The sequence below is a fragment of the Octopus sinensis genome, linkage group LG16 (assembly GCF_006345805.1).
Source record: "Octopus sinensis linkage group LG16, ASM634580v1, whole genome shotgun sequence".
Classification (NCBI taxonomy): Eukaryota; Metazoa; Mollusca; class Cephalopoda; order Octopoda; family Octopodidae; genus Octopus; species Octopus sinensis.
The window spans coordinates 30,577,492-30,599,526 of NC_043012.1; the positions used below are offsets into that span (position 1 = coordinate 30,577,492).

At 35.2% G+C, this 22,035-nt stretch overlaps 1 protein-coding gene across 4 annotated transcripts in view; it reads right to left on the minus strand.

The window, feature by feature from the left end:
• The window catches only part of LOC115220426 (filamin-A), a 158,505-nt gene that overhangs the window by 34,838 nt on the left and 101,632 nt on the right, over window positions 1-22,035 (minus strand). For all 4 annotated transcript variants that reach the window (XM_029790552.2, XM_036509959.1, XM_029790551.2 and 1 more), the window contains exons 3-13: window positions 18,559-18,681; window positions 15,775-15,948; window positions 14,098-14,256; window positions 9,860-10,063; window positions 8,752-8,904; window positions 7,147-7,275; window positions 3,759-3,923; window positions 2,926-3,027; window positions 1,885-2,022; window positions 1,387-1,517; window positions 46-334 (exon numbers count right to left, since the gene is read on the minus strand). In XM_029790552.2, the coding sequence (XP_029646412.1) occupies window positions 46-334; window positions 1,387-1,517; window positions 1,885-2,022; window positions 2,926-3,027; window positions 3,759-3,923; window positions 7,147-7,275; window positions 8,752-8,904; window positions 9,860-10,063; window positions 14,098-14,256; window positions 15,775-15,948; window positions 18,559-18,681 (1,767 nt within the window). The remainder of the gene's footprint in view (window positions 1-45; window positions 335-1,386; window positions 1,518-1,884; window positions 2,023-2,925; window positions 3,028-3,758; window positions 3,924-7,146; window positions 7,276-8,751; window positions 8,905-9,859; window positions 10,064-14,097; window positions 14,257-15,774; window positions 15,949-18,558; window positions 18,682-22,035) is intronic.

The window sequence follows — 22,035 nt, forward strand, 5'->3', positions numbered from 1 at the left end:
CAGTGGGAATTTAACCGAAAATACAATCACTCGAAGTTTAAATACCTGTTTTGCCAAAGTCCAAGCCATCACCAGAAGCGTGCAGCATGGCTGGATCAGCAGCAACCGAACCAACCATCATAGCAAAAGGACTGTCAGGAATATGAGCTTCGTTTAGTCTGATGGCCACATAGTAGATACCATTTTCTCTAGGAATGACACGAATAGCATATACTCCTCTGTCAACCTCTTCCATAAAGCAGTCCTCGGTACCTCCACATGGTGTGTGCAGTGTGCAGTTTAAGTCACCAGTGGCACCGTTCAAGTTCACGCTGAAAGTAGATGGTTTGTCCACCTTTGAAGAAAAAAAAAAGAAAATAATAATAATAATAATAATAATAATAATAATAATAATAATATAATAATAATAATAATGCTGATAATGATAATAATAATAATCAGGCACAAAATTATGAACAAGCATTTAGGGTTCTGAATTCTTCGTTCAGAAGAAATTTCAATTTAGAAGTACAACACACAAATAACAATTAGTTCACAATTCACCTAAAATATAGTCTGTTCAGTCATCACTCATTAAAATAATATACGAAATATATTCTACACAATAACGACCCATTAAGATAACACAATACATAATCTACGCATTGACAATCCATTAAAATAAATAATCCATGCTACTACAACCCATTAAAATAACTTACAGAACACACTCTTCGCAATAATAAACAAATATACTAAATGCAATCACAATCCATCGAAATAATAGAACACATAAAACGTATTCTACATTGTCAAACCTTTCCACATTATTCAACACGCGCAATATATTCTGTACATAATCCCAACTCCTTTAAAATCATATTCTACACACACGAAACATATCCTACAGCCCTGGTTCTCAACTAGCGTTCATATAAATCTTTTAGGGGTTCACAATAGTAGATTGGGGATCCTCAATACTATTTTATGGGTCCATGAAAAAAAGAATTGCATTAGAGGTATTTATTGTAAGAAATAGTTAAGATTCTTTCATAGTTTAATATACTTTTGGCTGCTAAAAGTTATCCGAGAAAATATCATTGCAAACCTACACGAGTGAATGGGCAAAAATCAAAGTAGGAATTTTAAAAGAAGTATTTATAAAACTAGTTTAAAACATCGAATAGCTGTCGGGGTCGATCAGAATGAAATGGAAATGAACCACGGTCCTTAACAATTGTAACTATTAAAACTAAACAACCCTTACAAAGCATATTCTGCACCATCGCAACCATTTAAAATAATACATCACGAACAAAATGGATACAACACAATTCCAAACCATTCTGAGACATCTTTATTCTGTATGGAAGGATATTCAGAAAAGGATTAATGGATCCTTCCTACCTGGAGTCCTCTATCTTTGAAGGCATGAACTTCAACCATCTTAGCTTCAACGCTGTCAGGAGTGATGTTAACTTTAAATGGAGACTGGGGGATGTGTTCGTCACCGAATTTGATGTGGACACCGTAGATGCCTGGGACACAAGCGAAGGAGAAATACTTGTAGAGAAAATTTGTAAATATTTCGGAAGGAGTCAGATAACGTTTATACAGGGGGAAAAATAAAAACAAAATAAGATTAACAAACATTTTGAAATCAAGCAGTTAAAATTTATAGATATATTCTTTTACTCTTTTATTTGTTTCAGTCATTTGACTGCGACCATGCTAGAACACCGCCTTGTAAACATTTCAAAAGGAATATATTAATATCTGTAAATACTTAAAAAAATATGCAGTCACTTCGATAGAAGTCTGTTAACACTTAGGAAGAAATTAGTTTGCGCGTGTATTCAAAGAAAAAAAAAACAGGAAAAAGAAAAATAGAACAATGTCTCTTACCAGGTTTGGTAACTTTGTAAGAGCAGATGAAAAGACCCTGTGTCCTTTCTTCAAAAGTAATTCTAGCCTTGGAAGGTCCTTCAACTGAAACAGCCATTGTAGATGGGCCTGCTTCTTTGGTGTAGATATTGAAGACATCTAAGGAATAGAAAGATAATTAGAGCAATGAGTATTTAGAAAATGGTGAACAGTGGCAATTAGAAGAAAATGAAATGGCGCTAACACGTTATTAACGCTTAAAATGTCATAACATTATTTGAAGCCATTAATATGATGTCTTGTACTTCGGAAAGACACCCAAATTTCCCTCAAATAGTAATCAAATAATTTCTTCTTAATGAAAAGCAACACATTAGATAATGTAGTCTTAGACACTTTATTATGTGAATGGAAAAAAGGTGGATGATCACGGCTGTAAAACATAGATCTTCTAAATCTATTTGGGCTGCCCTGGGGTTGAAAATAATTACCACACACACAATACAATATTAATTATATTATAATTAATACAAATAAGTACATAACCTATGGATATGTTCTTGCTCTCAGTTTGAAGACAATGGAAATGAAGTACTTAGTTTTTAAGTGAGTTAAGACCGTCCCACGATCTGTAAGCTCACCCTAGAACGAAATATACAGACATACATATACATATATATACATATATATATATATGAATATATACTTCCAGGCATGTATGTATGTATATATATATATATATATATATATATATATATACACACATAGGTGCATACGTAACTACATTCGACCATACCCACACACTGTACACACATATATTTAGACGTGATAATAAGAGCTGAAACTAGGAACCATATCTCCCACAAATCGCGAATCACACCATATTGTCTTCAATGTTAAAGACAAACTTAATTATACAGTCTTATATTAATTTTGTTTAAAATTCTAACGAAACGTGTTTGGTGATATGTTTGATCTTTCAACTGAACCAGACAAAAGAACATAAAAGAACATCAATGGGAATGGAAATATAAATAAATAGATGAGGAATCGTTTCCTTACTTTCAGTGTTGACTTCACCCTTCTCAAGGCCAGGACCTCCAGCCTGTACTTTGTGGAAACCACCAGAGCTCTGACTGCCAACACTGTAGACGAAGGGGCTACCTGAAAAAGGAGAATTAAAATAGCAAATTGAATAAACAGGAACGTAATTTGCAAAATAGAGATAAGTTACTCTTAGGTAAATATTCCCTGTTGTCTTTCTATGGTGTATTTAAACCTGTGACGTCACTCTTAAGTTACCGATTGTTAAGTTATTAAAAGGAAATTCATTACGTAGAGGAGTTGTGTCGACGTAATATTAAAAAAATATATTTAAGGTTCATTCCTTTGGTTTATTTCATTCACATAGAAAATGCTCATAGCACTGGGTAAATTAATTTGTCACTGTGCCCTCTCGCTGAATAAATAGTTCCACTAACTTAGTTTACTCTCCATTAAAAGAGAAATATTCCCAGAGAACTTTCTGTCTCTCTGTTCCGTTTTGGGAAGGAGGCATAAAACATTTAGCAAACATGTTAAACCATACTGGAATCGGATGCAAGTGATAAGGGAGAAGAATTAAACATGTTTTGGAAATGGATGACCTAAAGTTGTACAATTAGAGATACTGCTACAAATAGAACTCGGTGTTTCTAGAGATTCGAATTAGGAAAAAAAAAAAACCCAGACACATTAATGTAACTTTGCAAAGAGAAAATTAAAGAACACAAATATATTAGTTAAGATAAATATGAGGATTTCCATATTCCAAGAAATATTACAACATTTAGCATATTATATAATTTGGGGAAAATCGCTGCTTTAATAGAAATGTTGAAAAAAATGTGAGTTACCTGATAAATGAAGACCCTTCTGCTTAATACTGAGAATGTGGGTGCCTTTCATTTTTGGTTGGAATCGAACGTTGTAACGGTAGTCATCTTCATCAACAACTTCGCACAGTTCACAGGAACCTTCTGGGTCAGTAAGAGCAGCTTCCATATCGAAGGGGTTTGTACCTAAGATGATTAAATTTGAATGAAAGAATTTAATTTAGAAAGAATGTAGTCGGATGTTATAAAAGTATTTATTTATTGGAAAATAATAATAATAATAATAATAATAATAATAATGATAATAATAATAATAATAATAATAATAATAATAATAATAATAATAATAATAATAATAATAATAATAATAATGATAATAATAATATTGTATGATTATGTACAGTGATATATTTTTATTCTTCCAACGAGTCACAAAATCGCCGACAGCAGAAGTAACAAACGGGTGTGTTTATATATACACACATGTATATATCGATATATATATATATGTATATATACACACATACAGACAGACACACACACACACACACACACACACACATGGTAGTGGCAGTCCCATTTTGGGGCGAATGCTACTGTTGTTTAGCCCCAGGAGACATCGTCTCCGGCTGGCTATATGACACACGAAATGTGTCGTTATATATATATATGTATGTATATATATATACATATATGCATATACATACATGCATATATGTATATATATATATATATATATATATATATACATACATATATGTGTATATATATATATATATATATACATACTTATATGTATATATACATATATATATATACATACATACATATATACATAAATATATAAATATATATATATATACATACATACATACATACATACATACATACATACATACATACATACATACTTATATGTATGTATATATGTATTGCCTTACACCAATCCATGGGAACTAACTGCGTAACTCTTATTTTTGTCTCGGAAAGAAAAAAAAACGATCAGAATTCTTTACCAGAACCAGGCTACCCAGAGGGTATATATACTTCCAGCATAAAAGAGGATATACGCTTCCGGCTACTATGGCCGAACAGTCCTCATTATTACTTAAGTGCGTCAGTTGACGTGAAACCGAAGGTAACATTCTTTGCAGTTACATGGCATAACCAGTAAAATATGCTTCAACAATATAAAAATATGTCGGATCCAACTAAACTCATTGAGCGTGCCTCTTATCCGACTTATGGACAACTGAGTGTGTGTTGTGTTTTTATTGGCTAAACTGGCAAAATGACCATTCCGAAATATAACATATCTGTTTCAATACACGACTTCACATAAAAAATCTTGCACAATAAATATTTAAACGTACTATAATATATATATATATATATATATATATATATATATATATATATATATATAATATATATAGATATATATATATATATATATATATATATATATATATCTATATATATATATATATATATATATATATATATATATATATATATATATATATATATATATGTGTGTGTGCATATATGGGCACAGGAAGTCACCAACTGTTTAAACAACAAACGAGGTGAATATGCAAACAACGAGAGAAATGTGGAAAACAGAACAAGTAACACAAGAACAACCCTTCATCAGTTGTCGGATGTCTATCTACTCATTATCAACGCCACCTATATAACTTTCCAAATTATTAATCATTAGACTGCTTCCTACTGCTAACTTTCTTAGATATCCGATCTGGTATTTCCTCTAACTCGGTTTCTAGGTGTAATTTATTATATAACCCCCTATTTTTTTGAACTCCTTAATGATAAGTAGCGCACTACTACCACCACCAGGTATATTTTCCTTTCCAGACACACATCTCCTCATATTACAAGTGGTTTCCACTATCTCATATCACATTCCTATCTATAACAAAATCCCACATCTTTCTCCTTTACCAGACAAACCAATCGCGCAAATCAATACAATTCCACAACATTTCAAACTTATCATTTTATTTCCTTCGTACCCCACCCCTAACATTCAACCAGATCCACAAAATATCCTTAAATTCTATGGTATCTCTGCCCTCCTCCCTTTGTTCTTTAGCCTTAACTAGTGAATCCTAAACCCCGACCCTATACCTAATCGGCTTTATTAATGCACTTATATATTTCTTCAGTTTTTACTTTATTCTTTATCTTTATTTTATCTTCGGCCCTCCTCCAACCACCCACGTTTCCAAGCCTATTATAATAAAATATCACCTACATCCCATCTGTAGCCTCCACCCCGCCAAAAAGCCAGATTAGCTGACACCTATTTCACCAGGGTCGCTGACCTTAATAACCATATTACACCGTTTCACAAACTATATTCTTAGCCTAACCCCACCCTTAAGGACCACAACGGCCAGTTTCATTAGTCATTCTTCCATTTCATAGGAAGCCCCGATGAGCTTCTGCCACGTCCCTGCCGTATTCTTGGGATATTCTTTCGTTTTTTAAAATATGTTTCATCGAAGGATTACAATGATGTAATTTTCTCGTTCTTCTATTTAAAAGGTGCGTAAGAAACAGCTGTAAGGAGCTGACAATTATCTATCGTTTGTTATTATTTATTATATATATATATATATATATATATATATATATGTATGTATGTATGTATATTAGAACAAGTAGACATATATATTTTGTTTTCAACACGTAAATATTGAACAGTACATATAAAGGATAAAATCCTTTGAAGAGCAGACAAACCTTTTCTGCTCTTAAAAGGAATGTATCCTTTATACTGTTCAGTATTTACGCGTTGAAAACAAAATATATCCTTCTACTTGTTCTACAATACATTTCAACACTTCAAAAACAAACTTGTTTGATTACATATGGCGTAATACATATGTATATATGCATACATATGCATATACATATACATATATATATATGCGTATGAATATATATGTTTGTATATATAATATATATATATATATATATATATATATATATATTATATATATATATATATATATATATGTGTGTGTGTGTGTGTGTGTGTGTGTATTCATGCAAGTATGTATGTGTGTGAAGAATAAAGGGAATACATTTTGAAAATAAAAATTGAACATGCATGTTCTTCAACTTCGTTTATCGAGAAGAGATTCTCTCCCCTTTAACGGTGAATCCTCATCGGAGGAGGCGAAACCAATCCATGGCCGAAGTATGAAGATATTGAGACTTGTAATTATTGTATAATATTACAGTCCAATATTGTCTTAGAATAACGTCGAACCAAATTTGCTGAAGTAAAATATTAAAAAAAAATTGTAAAAAATTGCAGACATGTATTTTTGTCTTTCTTTTTCTTCGAGATTGGTATTTAAAGAGAAAAATTCCATACCTGGGTACCTAACAACAAATTCCACATTGTCTCCAACGTTTACAAGTTCTGGGAAGACAATCTCTTTCTCAACCGTTTCCCTCAAACGACCGGAAGGTTCACCCTGGACGTCGACCAAGAAAGGGCTGCCTGGAAATGAAAAAAAGACGAATAAATAAATATATTCAAGACTATTTTTTCTAATAAAACGGGTAATTAGGATTTGGTGTCAAATTAGGATTTGTGGTAAACTCAGTTTTTACCTACACAAACTTTCCTCTGTATGTATGTATGTATGTATGTATGTATGTATGTATGTATTTATGTCTGTCTGTCTGTCTGTCTGTCTGTCTGTATGTATGTATGTATATCTGTCTGTAGATGCATACATGCATGCATATGCAGCCATATACGCTTATATGTTCATGCACTCACACGCACCTACCCACAGACACATATATGTGTGTGTGCCTACATAATCACAGATACAAACACACACACATATATGGATAGATAATATTATATGCGTGTGTGTGTTAGAGAGAGAGAGAGAGGGGGGAGGAGAAAGTGAGAGACAAGTTGCAGGCTTTAAAAAGTACATACAGAAACAGACACACACGCATACATATATACATACATATATATATATATATATATAGGCACATGGACAATATAGGTACAAGAAAATGAAATATTAAAAATATACACGTGTGTATATATGTACATTTGTATTTGTACATATCAAATCCATTCGAACATAAATTCTTGATTTCTAAAAATTATTGCCACCTCTGGAGGACGTAACACTATTACCAAATGGTAATCTAAACCAGCGCCACTTAAGAAGAGGAGTCAGTCTCAAGAATTTTCCAGAATCTACAAACCATTCAGGAAAAGAGCAGGTTTACTGACTTAAATATAAGAGAACAGTTGCAGACGGGCTTTTCTTCCTTAAGAGGCTTATCAACACAACTCTTCAAATGTATTTGGCTCGTATGTATATGGGCGCAGGCATGGCCGTTTGGTTAACAAGTCCGTTCATAACTTCTTGGCTTCTAGTTTAATCTAACTGCACTTTGAGCAAATTCTTGGTTCGATAGCTTCGGGTTGACCAAAGCCTGTTGATTGAAATTTCACCAATAGAAACTGTTTAGAAGCTCATCACAAGACCCTCCTCACCTTAGATGGCACTTCGTCACTTCGTCTGACACCTGGTCAGAAATATCACTATCAGAGACAAAACCAAATCTATGGAGGGATTCTTCCTGCTCTCTGTTCTCAAGTGCACCGTTTTTCGTTGCAACAGCAAAGAATTTGTCAGTCGCTGTTTTCCCATATCGGTGGCGTTTTAATTTTGCTATACGATTGCCAGCGATACATGCCGCTGACGAAGCCCCAATGAGGCAGAAATGTGCATCTAGCATTCTAATCGTTCTGGTTGCACAATTTTTGTCTGCCACTGATATGTGTCTGTGTTTTTAACATCAATAAGAAATATCACCCCTGGACAAATATCACAGTGAACTTTGTTTGTTTTTGGGATGTATTTGTATTTAGTATGATACATAAACTGCTAATACTGCTTCTGTTGCATATAATGGATGGCAAGAGATCTTAGAAACTTACCTGCGATGTTTTCATCGGAATACCTGACGTTGATGATGTAGATTCCAGGTTCATGAGGACTGTAGTCAATAGTGTAGATATTATCTTTACGTTCTGTGCACACAATCTCAGACCTATGAGGACCGTCAATTGCAACAGACAGACCACCATAACCTGAAAGGGAAGGAAAATAGGTTCGAATCATCAGATCAAATTAACTTGCATTTAGTTCGAGATTATTTAATCTATAAATTTACGCACAAGGCCAACAATTTGAAGGGAGAAGATCGGTCGTTTATATCGATACTTGATCTTGACAGTATTTCATGAACTCCAGAGAAATGAAAGTCAAAACTAGGTGTTAATGTTTCAAGCAAAAATTAAAACATTTTATTGATTGTGATTATGCAAATTTACAGACGTTTTGTAAATTTACATTTTATGTTGTCTGGCTTTTAAATAAATTGTCGATTAAAACCATTAGCATTCTGTCCCAAAGAAAATAATTTAACTCTTTCGATACTAACCCGCCTGGTTCAATGATACTAACTTTATGTTTTAAAGTGAGCTAAATTGAAATCTTTCATTAAAAAATTTCCCGCTTATTTATGTCACTAACACCAAGTTAAAAAGGACAACCTTATTGTTCCAAACAACATCTTAATAATAACTAGGCAGATCAGCAAACAATTCGTTCGTTGAAAGTATAGACAAAATCAGGGTCTTTGGTTTGGCTCAGAGTTCCGGTTACTTCTTGCTGATGAGCATCGACATGTCGAAACATCGGTATCCCAGAATGCTGTGCGCCAATAAAACGAGTGCATCGAACACACTGTTTTTGTAATAGGGAGATGTTATTCTCTTAAGACATACACAACTGTACTCAACATATTTTGCGTCTGAACCAGTCTAGACATGTTAAGAATAAATATGTAAATATTCTTCTAGATTTCACTGCAGGCGACGCAGATAACGATTCATTAGTAAGAAAGTTGACTTATTAGAAACCTTCCTAAAATTTTCATAATAAGCATAATAATGACAAAATTATCTTCGAAATTTACTGAAACAAAGTCAGCGTATTTCAGTGAGTTGATGGTGTGGAGCTTGTATTGAAGTTAATACTAACCGGCATCTCTGGTATCAATGGTCAAGATGTTTTTACTGTTGGCAATAGCTTTCTCAGTGGAGCCACTGATCTTCACTTTTCCTGGTTGTCCAACCTCATCGTTGCCGATTTTAATGTTGAAAGGACTGTTATTAATATGTTTCTCTCCACTCATAACGTTCACAACATATTGGCCTGGTTCTTTTGGAGTGAACGAAGAGATACCTGATAACACAGACAGAAAGAAAGCAAAGAAAGAATTAATAACAATTTAATAAGTAAATGCATTCATAAATATATACTGGCAGAAAAACAGACTGAATATATTAATCTCTACAGCTGTTTCAATGACACAAAACATTATTATTTAAATAATTATTTAATTAAAATACATAATTTCAAAGCGATGTGATGCCATATATTCCGATATGGTAACACGGCACATTTTAATTAAATCAGTTATGTATTTTAACCACATCTATACACGTAAATGGCAATTTCTCTCTGTGACTGTGTGTGTTTGTGAATTTGCTACTTTAACTAATCCGAGACTATCCAACCGATCTTGATGAAACTTGACACGTATGTGGGGCTTATTCCCATGCGGTCACCTACGTACTTGAAATTTCAAGGAAAAAAAATCGATAATTTTTAATCTGCATCGATTTTTCAAAATTCAGTGCAAATTCTCATATGAATGCTATTTTCTGCCATAACTTTTAAATTTTTTCAACCGATTTTCTTGAAATTTTTACAGAGATGAAATATGCACTAAGAATGGGTTGAAACAAATGAATTTTTTTACGCACACGCACAAAAATGACGACGACACAGGTTCGCTACCAGACTCTGGTCCTTTTTATCATCAAATTGGTCGTGCCCATTAATAAAGATTTCAATTTAACGAAAAATGCCGAAATTCGACGACAAATGCTTCATGGGTAGAAACAGACATCTTATTAATGGTATTGTCATTAGTACATGAATTTTAGCTCTTATAGAAGGTTCAGGATCTTATATCAGTCTTTTAAGACAGGGGATGTTCTTATGTAGGTTCTATCTTACTTAAGAAAGTCAGGACTTCTTATCCACCGTTGAATTCTATATTCACACGTACATACAGTTAGGCACACACGAACATATAGGGAGGTGAAGGCGCTTCTGTTTACATATGTTCGCATCATACATGTATGTATATGTGTGTCTACATATACACCTAAACATATATATGCTTATATATGTGTGTGTGTGCATGCGTATGTAAGTCTTTGTATATGCATGTATGTATATACTCTTTACTCTTTTACTCTTTTACTTGTTTCAGTCATTTGACTGCGGCCATGCTGGAGCACCACCTTTTAGTCGAGCAAATCGACCCCGGGGCTTATTCTTTGTAAGCCCAGTACTTATTCTATCGGTCTCTTTTGCCGAACCGCTAAGTGACGGGGACATAAACACACCAGCATCGGTTGTCAAGCAATGCTAGGAGGACAAACACAGACACACAAACACACACATACATATATATACATATATACGACAGGCTTCTTTCAGTTTCCGTCTACCAAATCCACTCACAAGACATTGGTCGGCCCAGGGCTATAGCAGAAGACACTTGCCCAAGATGCCACGCAGTGGGACTGAACCCTGAACCATGTGGTTGGTTAGCAAGCTACTTACCACACAGCCACTCCTGCGCCTACATATGTATATATGTATATATATATTTCTACTGTATAAGTGTAAGGATAAAAAATTAAAATAATTTATCACCAGTGGCTCTCATTGTTAATAAAAGTCATATGACATAAAATATTTCTATACATAAGAGTCTATAAAGATTTATACACAGAGCTGTCGTTCGCTAGTATTTGCCTTTTGTTTTCGGGACGCATTATAGCTACATAATTATGCATTCCTTAGCGATCCTACTGACGAGCTTCAGGTAGTAACTTAATTTATTTGGTCATTAATAGTGAAACTCGAGTATAGGAATACCTAATTTTTTATTTACTCTAGTGCATATTAACAGCGTGCTTTGAGAATTCCTATTTTTCGTGTTTTGGGTTTAACTGCCCTTTTAGCATGTGAGAAGTCCTGTCAAGAGCCTTCTCTCTATGTATAAATTTTTATACACTCATATATATATATATATCTATACATAGACAAACATACATACACACACATTATATATATATATATATAATATCTATATATATATATATATATATATATATATATATATATATATATATATATATTATTCCGTATAGATAAAGAGATTAAACTTCGATATTGATATGTTTAAGAGCGAAAAACTGAAATGTATGTATATATATATTTATATATATAAGTTTAAGTTTAGGTGTGTGTGTAGGTGTATATATATTTGTATAGAAAGAAAGACGGAAAGTGAGCGATAGGAAAGAGAAAGAGAGAGAGAGAGAGAGAGAGAGAGAGAGAGCGGGAGAATGTAAGAGTGAGAAAATGTGCATATGTGTGCGTAAGTAATTGAGAGAGAGAGTGATTGAGAGGGAGAGAGAGAGAGAAGGAGAGCGAACAGAGATATCTCATGCAGGTGTATAGCATACTTCAATCCGAATGTTTGGCGTGAAGCCGCCTGTAGCAGTATTGCAGTGAGGAGGAGGATGGGAAAAGCGAGATAGAAGAAACATCGCCAAGTACCATCACCACCACCACCACCACTACTACCATCACCACTACTATCATCATCAACAACAACAATAACAGCAACATTCAGTTATGAGGTATCGTCTGCATTTTTTTTGTCGTCAATCCTATTTTGGTAAAACATTTTGTCAGGACAGAAGGAAATGTCGAGACGTTTATCATATATACAGATATATAATGCGTAGACATATATGCGATTACAACATATACTCATGTATGCACACATACACACACATACACAAACATACATACACACATTCACGCACACACACATGTATACTAAAAACAACTCGTCGGATATAAAAATATCTCAGTTTTTTTAATATATACATTTATATATATATATATATATCTATATATATATGATATATATATATATAGTATATATATATATATGCACTAACACTCACACACATTTAGACACTCACGCGCGCAAAATACATACATTCACACGTACACGCACATATTCATATATAAAATTACTGTTTAAGCATTATAAAAATATATTCAGTGAATTTAAGAGGTCCCTTTTTAAACTATCATTAAACTTTAATATAATATTATTACTTCCGTACACTATCCATGAAAGGGAAGAGTTTGAATGGAAATAAACTGGTCATATTCAAAAGGCTAAACAGCAAAGATATCACTCATATTTCACAGTTTCCTACACTCTACAGCTGTTTCAAGAGCGTAAGACAATCGCCATCATTATCTGTATAATCACTGTATAAATCATACATCAAAAGTAGATAATTTATTAATTTGAATGAGATTAGACAACCATTAATCATTTAATTTAATTATACACACACACACACACACACACACACACACACACACACACATATATATATATATATATATATATATATATATATATGTGTATGTAATGATTGCAAAAATGATAATGTTTGTATTGTAACCGTTCTAGCAGTTTCGGAGTGTAAGAATGAAATTTGGAATTATCACTGAATTCTTAGCCACACACACACACACACAACACTCCCCCCCACACAGCTGTAAGTAAAAAAAGGTAAACATACATGCATGTAGTTTCGGTAAACAAACATATAAACATGTAGACACATAATTGAAGCCACGGGAAAGTAATCGATATGAGGAATTTCAACAATCCTTAATGCTTCATCGATGATCGGTTAGTCACTTCTGTCCACAGCCACAAGTGTAGCGTTTGCGGAATATTGTAAGCACAGAGAAACGGACTAAATTGGTCTGTCTAATTTGCATAACATGCAAACGGGATTTATTTAAATGAACGTAATTAGCTTTTCTGTTACTTAATTAGAAGGTATGTATGTATGTATGTATGTATGTATGTATGTATGTATGTATGTATGTATGTATGTGTGCGTGTGTATGTATACATGTATGTGTATTTGTGTGTGTGCGTGTGTTTGTATGTATGTTCCTCCGTATATGTATCTATACATCTTCAGGGATATTTTCGAATCCCTGAACGTTATGGTATCGGGTTAAAATTAAATATACACCGTTACGATACGTTAATTTGCTGGAATGAATTCATTAATTAACAAGTTAATTACCGAGTGAGCCATCAGCAAGCTTCTTCAGGAAGCAAGTTTCAACGGAACCCTTTGGTGTCTTGATGTTACCATGGAGATTAACCATATCAGCTTCCATTACTTTCAAGGAATATTCACTGCTGTTACCCAAGAAGATCTGGGATCGCTTCCTTCCAACACCTAGGAATTGAGAAAATCACAGAAGAAAATCGATTTAGATGATGATAATAATATTAACAACAACAACAACAATTATTATTATGTTTGAAATTTTGGCACAATGTCGGCAAGTTCGGGTGACTACATCGACCCCAGTGTACAACTGGTACTTATTTTATCAATCCCAAACGACTAAAAGGCAAAGTGGACCTCGGCGGAATATGAACTCAGAATTTAAAGATCCGGAAGAAATGTCACTGGATATTTTGGCCGACGCGGTACCGATTTTTGTAACTCGCTCGAATAATAATAATAATAAATAATAATAATAATAATAATAATAATGATAATAATAATGATAATGATAATAACAACAATAATAATGGTAATGACAATAATGATAATAATAATAATAATAATAATAATAATAATAATAATGATAATAATAATGGTTTCAAATTTTGCCACAAAGGCAGCAGACTTGGTGGAGCGGATGAATCAATTACATTGACACCAGTGTTCAACTGGTATTTATTTTATCGACCTTGAAATGATGAAAGTCGACTCGACGGAATTTGAACTTAGAAGGTGGGGACGGGCGAAATACCGCTTAGCCTAACCCTACCCGGAAGACGGACGAAATGCCGCCAAGCATTTCGTCCGACATGCTAACGATACATATATGTGTGTTTATATATATATAACATATAGATATATATATATATATATATATATATATATATATATATATATATATATATATATATATATATGTGTGTGTGTGTGTGTGTGTGTAAGAAGTTAATAAGAATTAAAAGGATAATATAGTAAAAAATTATGTCATAAACTTCATTTTAATTTCTTGTTGTTCATTACTCGACTGATGCTTTGTTCTGAAGTATGTGTGTATTGAGTTCTAACACCTGTTCATTATAAGCCTAAGCAAAATAATGTGTGCGTGCGTGTGTGTGTGTGTTGTGTGTGTGTGTGTGTGTGTGTATGCATTTCTACCGAACTTTTCGATTCATGGTTGGGTACACGTTGTGTTTTTTTTGTTCAGAAAATAAAGATTGGAGTAAAAACAATACTTCAAGGGTGGATGACCCCGAGAAAGGGTTAACGGCCAGCTTCCAAGCCTATAGATTGACTGGTGATTCCATTAACGTTTTTGGGTCTTAGATATAAATAGAACGAAAGACAAAAATCATTGCACCTTGCACCAAAAGCAGAAGGGAGAGCACTTGGACAAATGTTCCATTTAAAAAAATTTATAGTGTACAGCTGGGCTCAATTCTTGATGTGTGTAGTGTACAAAACAATTATTAATGCGCCATTGTTTCAATTTGATTTTCTCTCTTTATCTATAAATGAGTGTCTTGTGTCCGTGTGTGATTTTGATCGTCTGTATATATAACACAGATTTACACTCAATTGTTTGTAGGCTCTTCCTACCCAACTCTCTAAATTTAATATGGATAAACTATCAGAACCTATGAACATATGCTATCAAATACAACACGAAGCAATCGTTTCACTTACCTGAGATCTTTGAGGAGAATGGAGAGCCTTTGATATTTTTTCCGTTCACCTTGATGGCGATATCGTAAGCTCCAGGATTCATGGGCATGTAGCTGTATCTGAAAGCTCCATCTTTAAGATCTTCTTTCTTTAAATCCAGTTTTGATGCTCCATCAATTGAAACAGACAGATCTCCTGAAAAATATATAAATAAAAGAGTCAACACGAAAAATTTAAGAATATCTCTCAATGTATTGATTCACTTCTCAAACATTCCGCACAACTTACGATTAGAGACAAATACTGGTTGAATAATTATATTCGTGAACCTCTCTAACGCATAAGAAAGAATTTATAATAGAAGGATTAAGATTTATTCTGGAGAATAAATATTTTATGTTCAATGAAAACGTTTTACAACAAATCTATGACTGCGATGGAGGAGAAAACAGCGTGTGTGTGTTTTGTCAACTACACAGTATAGAAGAGTCAGTTGGGCACCGTCTGTGAGAAAAACAGCTCCATGTCGCAACTCACTCTGCCATAAATTTGGAAACGACATGTTGTACTGCTTGGCCTTCATGCCTGAAGCTCCAATGCGAACATTTCAGAGTGTTTGGCTGTCAATCTGAGGACATGTACTGAGAGTGATAAAAAATCAGTCAACATCATACTGTTTGGAGTGATCACTAGTGATGGTGACGTTATGCCTCCATTCATCTCCCCAACAGCCTCAGTCTCAACACGGAGGCCTGCATCAAGTGCCTGGAGGGTGGCTGCTGGAAGACCCTATGTCTGGCAACTGGACTCTGCACCATGCCACACAAGCAGGAGAATCCAGTCATAGCTGTTTGACAATTTCTGCGACCACATCACCCCTTACATATGGTTATCTAACTCCCCAGTCTGCAATTATCATATGTGGGGCGCAGTTGAGCAAGAGATCAACAAAACTCCTTGTAACACCAAAGATGAACTGAAGGCAAGGATTATGGCAGCATTGACCAACTTAAACAAGGAGACCGTCCATAAGAGTTGCAGGAGATTCCAAAATCATCTGGAGGCCATGGTTGAAGCCAATGGCGATTTTATTGAATAAATGTACTCTTTAGTATTTCAAGATATTTTTGTGTAATTTTGGTAAATATATCTGTTAAAATGAGGTGTCAGTGTTATTTTCATTTTTGAGTAATTTAGGTGACAGTTTATTCACCTCACCCTGTATATATATACTGTTGTATTTCGGGATAGTGATTATTTTTATTACTTTTTCTGTTTTTTAACAAATAAACACACGCACTATATATTCGTTCTTCACTCCTTTATTACTGTTCTTGTTCTAACTAATATTCATTGTCCGGAAATTTTCCGTCACACATCTGTGACCGCCTCAGTGACACCTTCCGTCCTCGTGTGTGTGCTCTTGCTCTTGCTCTGCTTAGTCCATTCTGTTCTTCTATGATGTATATTCTTATATGGATATAATATCCCGAAATACAACAATATCTTTTTGAACACACGGTTTCACATCAGGAATCTTGCAACACAAATTCATAAACGTACACACACACACACACACACACACACACACACACACACACACACACACACACACACACACACACACACACACACACACACACACACACACACACGAGTGAGTGGAAAATGGCACTCAACTCATTTAGTAGGAATTACTTTTACTTGTGTTATTATTTAAAACAGTTTGATTCAGTTTCCGTGCTTCTTCAAATTTCACAGGTGCCTGATGGCTCTCTCCATTCGGTCATTGCAGAAGTGTAAAGGAGCCTGCGAAACTTGAAGTGGCACGAAATCCAAATCAAACTATTTTAAATAAACACACACACACACACACACACACACACACACACACACACACACACACACACACACACACACACACACACCACACACACACACACACACACACACACAAGCAATGGAGCTAGCTAGAAAATTTGTCCAAGTGATGAAAGTAGCAAGTATACTGAGGAGTAAGGTTTATGGCCAATTCAATATGGCTGTTTCATAGGAACCGACGTTACTGCCATTTTTAAGCCCAGGAGGAGCCTCCTCCAGCTAGTTATTGTTGCAATCTGCACCGGATATGTATTGCATGTAGGGTAGCGAACACCAACCATCTTCTAGCAGACAACAGGACTACCTGACCATTCGGTTTCGAGCTATTTGTGTTCATCCTCAGTGAAGGGCACCCGTCCGCTAGAGATAGCAGGAATTCACTCCATCACGCAATATATAGGAAACCAAGCAACAGTAACTATACTGTGAAGTAATGTCTATCGCTACTTCAATATGGCTATCTCGTAGGAACCGATGTTACTACCAATTTTAGCCCCAATGTATGTACGTATGGATACGTACATACATACATACCTACACTGCTTAGAAAATTGGTTTGGCCATGTGCAAGGCCATTCCTCACTTTAGAAAGCAGCTGGCACAAACATTGCAAGATTTTTAACATCTCTGTTATGTGTTATATACAATGGCTGGCTATAGCTGAAAGAAGTGCCAATTATTATCACACCTGTATTGCTTTAAGATAATAATTAAACGAAGGTATTGCTCGAAAACGAGATGCTGCCAAATCTCTTTCTTTCTCTCTCTCTCTCTCACTCACTCTCCCACACATATGAAGAATATATTGATATACATATATAAAAATATGTACATATAAATGTAAAAGTAATGGCGGTCACTGCATCCTAAAAGCTGATGAATGAAATAACCTGATGACCATAAGTTTACAACAACAATACTTACTCTCATTGTGTGACACAACCATGAAAGACGCTTCTTTGCCGCTGCATCCACCGTACAAACCAGCTCCATAAGCAGTAATGTATTTTCCATTGTGGCTGTCAACCAAGAACTGAAGTGGGCTTCCTGCAAGAAGAAACGAAACCAAAAGCCGCAAATTTAAAATTTGAATTAATAACAAAGAGAAGAAAAGGAAAAAAATAGTATCAACAGGAAAAAACAATGCAGGCGTTCATTGTAGATGAAATATTACGAAGGATGAGCAGAATAAATGATTATCTATCTATCTATCTGTCTGTCTATCTATGAGACTGTATAAATACTTGTATGTATAACAACCAATGATATATATATTAATATATATATATATATATATGTGTGTGTGTGTGTGGTGTGTGTGTGTGGTGTGTGTGTGTGTGTGTGTGTGTGTGTGTGTGTGTGTGTGTGTGTGTGTAAGCGTATCTTGAAATATGGCCACAGTCTCAGGGCTGAGGCATATGAAAGAATAAAAGAATATACATTTGTCGAAGCACGGATAAGAAGTGGAATGCTGACAAAAAGCTGCAGGTGATAGAGGAATGGTTGAGGTTGAGGGCTCTGTTTAGGACTTTGGTGATAGGGCGATCAGGCTTGGGCTGTTTCCCAATTCACCAGACTGGAAGCGCTAAAAGAAAAGAGCGACAACATCAACTCCAAGAAGTTCGTACAACAGGTGTTGAAGAAGCAAATGCTGGCAAGATGGCTGGATCCAGCCAACAAAAATCCTGGATTAGGCGGGCCAATACATAACTGCGGATCATTACCTCATCGGACCCCTGCCGTGCTGAGGTCCAGCGTATCAGGTTTCTAATCCAAGCTGTCTACAGTACTTTACCAAGTCCAACGAACTTTCATACATGGGTCAAAAGTGAAGCACCGTCTTGTCCCTTGTGTACCAATACAGGGTTAAATCAGCACCTGCTAAGCATCTACCCCAGAGATTTAAATGGTGACGGATGTGACATCAATCAGCCATTCAATTCAGTAAATACTATCCCAAGAAATCCAACTGATTGAAACTTCAACGACCGTCATGCCTACTTTCCACAATCACAGGCTCGCAGCTGAGATTGGATCTGGTGGAATGGTTAAAGTTCCCAGACCACATTGCATCAACAGCACTCTACTCAGACATAGCGATATATTTTCAAATTCCAACAAACAAATGATCATGTGGGAACTGGCTGTGCCGGCTCAGCAATGTGCCAACTTTGGCGTTCGGTCTTCAGGAGAGAAGAGGTCGGTTTGGTAAACATGCTAAAGTTGCTATGGGAAAGAGTGGGCACCAATGACCGAAAGAATACGATTACAAATATAAGCGGATGAAATGGGGTTTATCCAGAGCAATGTTACTCGCTTGGGTGCGTAGCTCGGAGATGAGAGAAATTGTCCAAGGAGATCCGCCGCTTTTGCGCATTACGATTTCATAGGTCCGGTGTGATTAGAAGGGAGCAAGAAGGGAACACAAGATGGATTCTTGCAGTAAAGCCAACTGGCTGGAGACATCTAGAGCTGGACTATAAACGAAAGGATTGGATAATATCAATAGTCTCAGCTGGTCATGCTTGGAAATCTCGCTAGAAAGTGGAATCACAGGTGCTTCTGATGGGACCCTCTGGAAAAGGGTCTCTGCACCCCACAACACACACAAAAGTAGGGGACGGAGAAAATGGATGGATATATATTATATATATATATATAGATAGATATGGGTGTGTATGTGTCTGTGTTTATATATATATTTGTATATATATATATATGAATATAGTGGTTGTATACTGTCAACTCAACGTGACAGTCCCGTAAGGGAATGACACTCCCGCCATTTAGCCCTAGGAAACATCGACGTTTCCTGTCGGCTTTGACACATTTTCTGTGTCCTTATATTTGCAAATGGGAGGCAATCACCCCCGCCAGCTGGGACAAGGCACCTGAAGACATATGTTTCTGAGTGTATTGCTGGTCATCAGTCCAGGGTAGTAAGCCTTGCTACCTGAGATAGCTGCAACCTCTCTGCAAATATATCCTATTTTCAGTAAAATTTATTTACTGATCACCAAAATTAGAAATATTGAATTTCTAAATGTCTCAGAGAGACATGAGCGGTGGTGGAGCGATATAGTGGTTGTAATACTGTAAACTGTTCTTAACACGTTCTTATTACTAAAGAATGTATATATATATTGTAATATTTTGTGACAACCTGTACCTAACACGACCAAGCTTTTTACATGTTACTTTTGACAATCTTTTTCTAAAAAAGTGAAACCGGTCAAGTAAATAAACATCTTTTAAAATTGCATTTCCAAACCTTCTTTCATATATATTATATATATATATATATATATATTATATATATATATATTATTATATATATATATATGAATATACATAATGCCTCAAGCAACGCCGTGGCACATAACACACAGAGTCAGATGGGAACGTGTGTCTTCTCACAACAAAACAAGGAAACAATATTGTATTACAGGGAAGTGAAAAGAAAAAAGTATGAAATTTCAGAGTTTGGAGGAGGTAATGAAACGTGAAGGGTTCGAGATAAGGTAAAGTTTATTTTTCTTTTGGAGCAAGGAAACATTTGGAAGGAATCTTGTGTGTGTGTGTGTTATGTACTAGGGCGTGTTCTGAGGCAATTTGTTTCGCTTCAGTGCATTCGTATATGTCTTTATAATGTTCTCCCCTCTATATCCACACACACACACACACACACATGTATGTACGTATGTATGTTTGTGTGTGTGTACGCAGGTAATACAGTATCTCTGCAACTATAATGTTATACATTTATATAGGTATACCTGCACATACGTATTTCAGTTTTGCTCGTGTATATGCACGTGAGGCGTACATTCACATCTAAGGGGAATCTACTTTTGTGCGAGTGTGCATATATATATATACACACATACACACATACACACATACATTTATATATATATATATACACACACATACATATAAATACTCACATACAAATATATGTGTGTGTGCGCGTAAGTGGTTGTGTGCATGAATGCATGCGTATGGAGCGAGTGCGTGCGCGTGTGTATTGTGTGTCTTACTGTCACAGTATATTATGTTTATAACATTACATAAACACACACAGCACGTATAAACATTACAGAGGCTACGATACTGTAAAGATAGAAATGGTTAGAAATTGTATCATTGCCAATGCACACACACACACACACACACACACACACACACACACATACTCACACACACACACATACACACACACATACTCACACGCACACACACACACACACATACTCACACACACACACATACACACACACATACTCACACGCACACACACACACACATACTCACACACACACATACACACACACACACATACACACATACTCACACACATACACACACACATACTCACACACACACACACACACATACTCA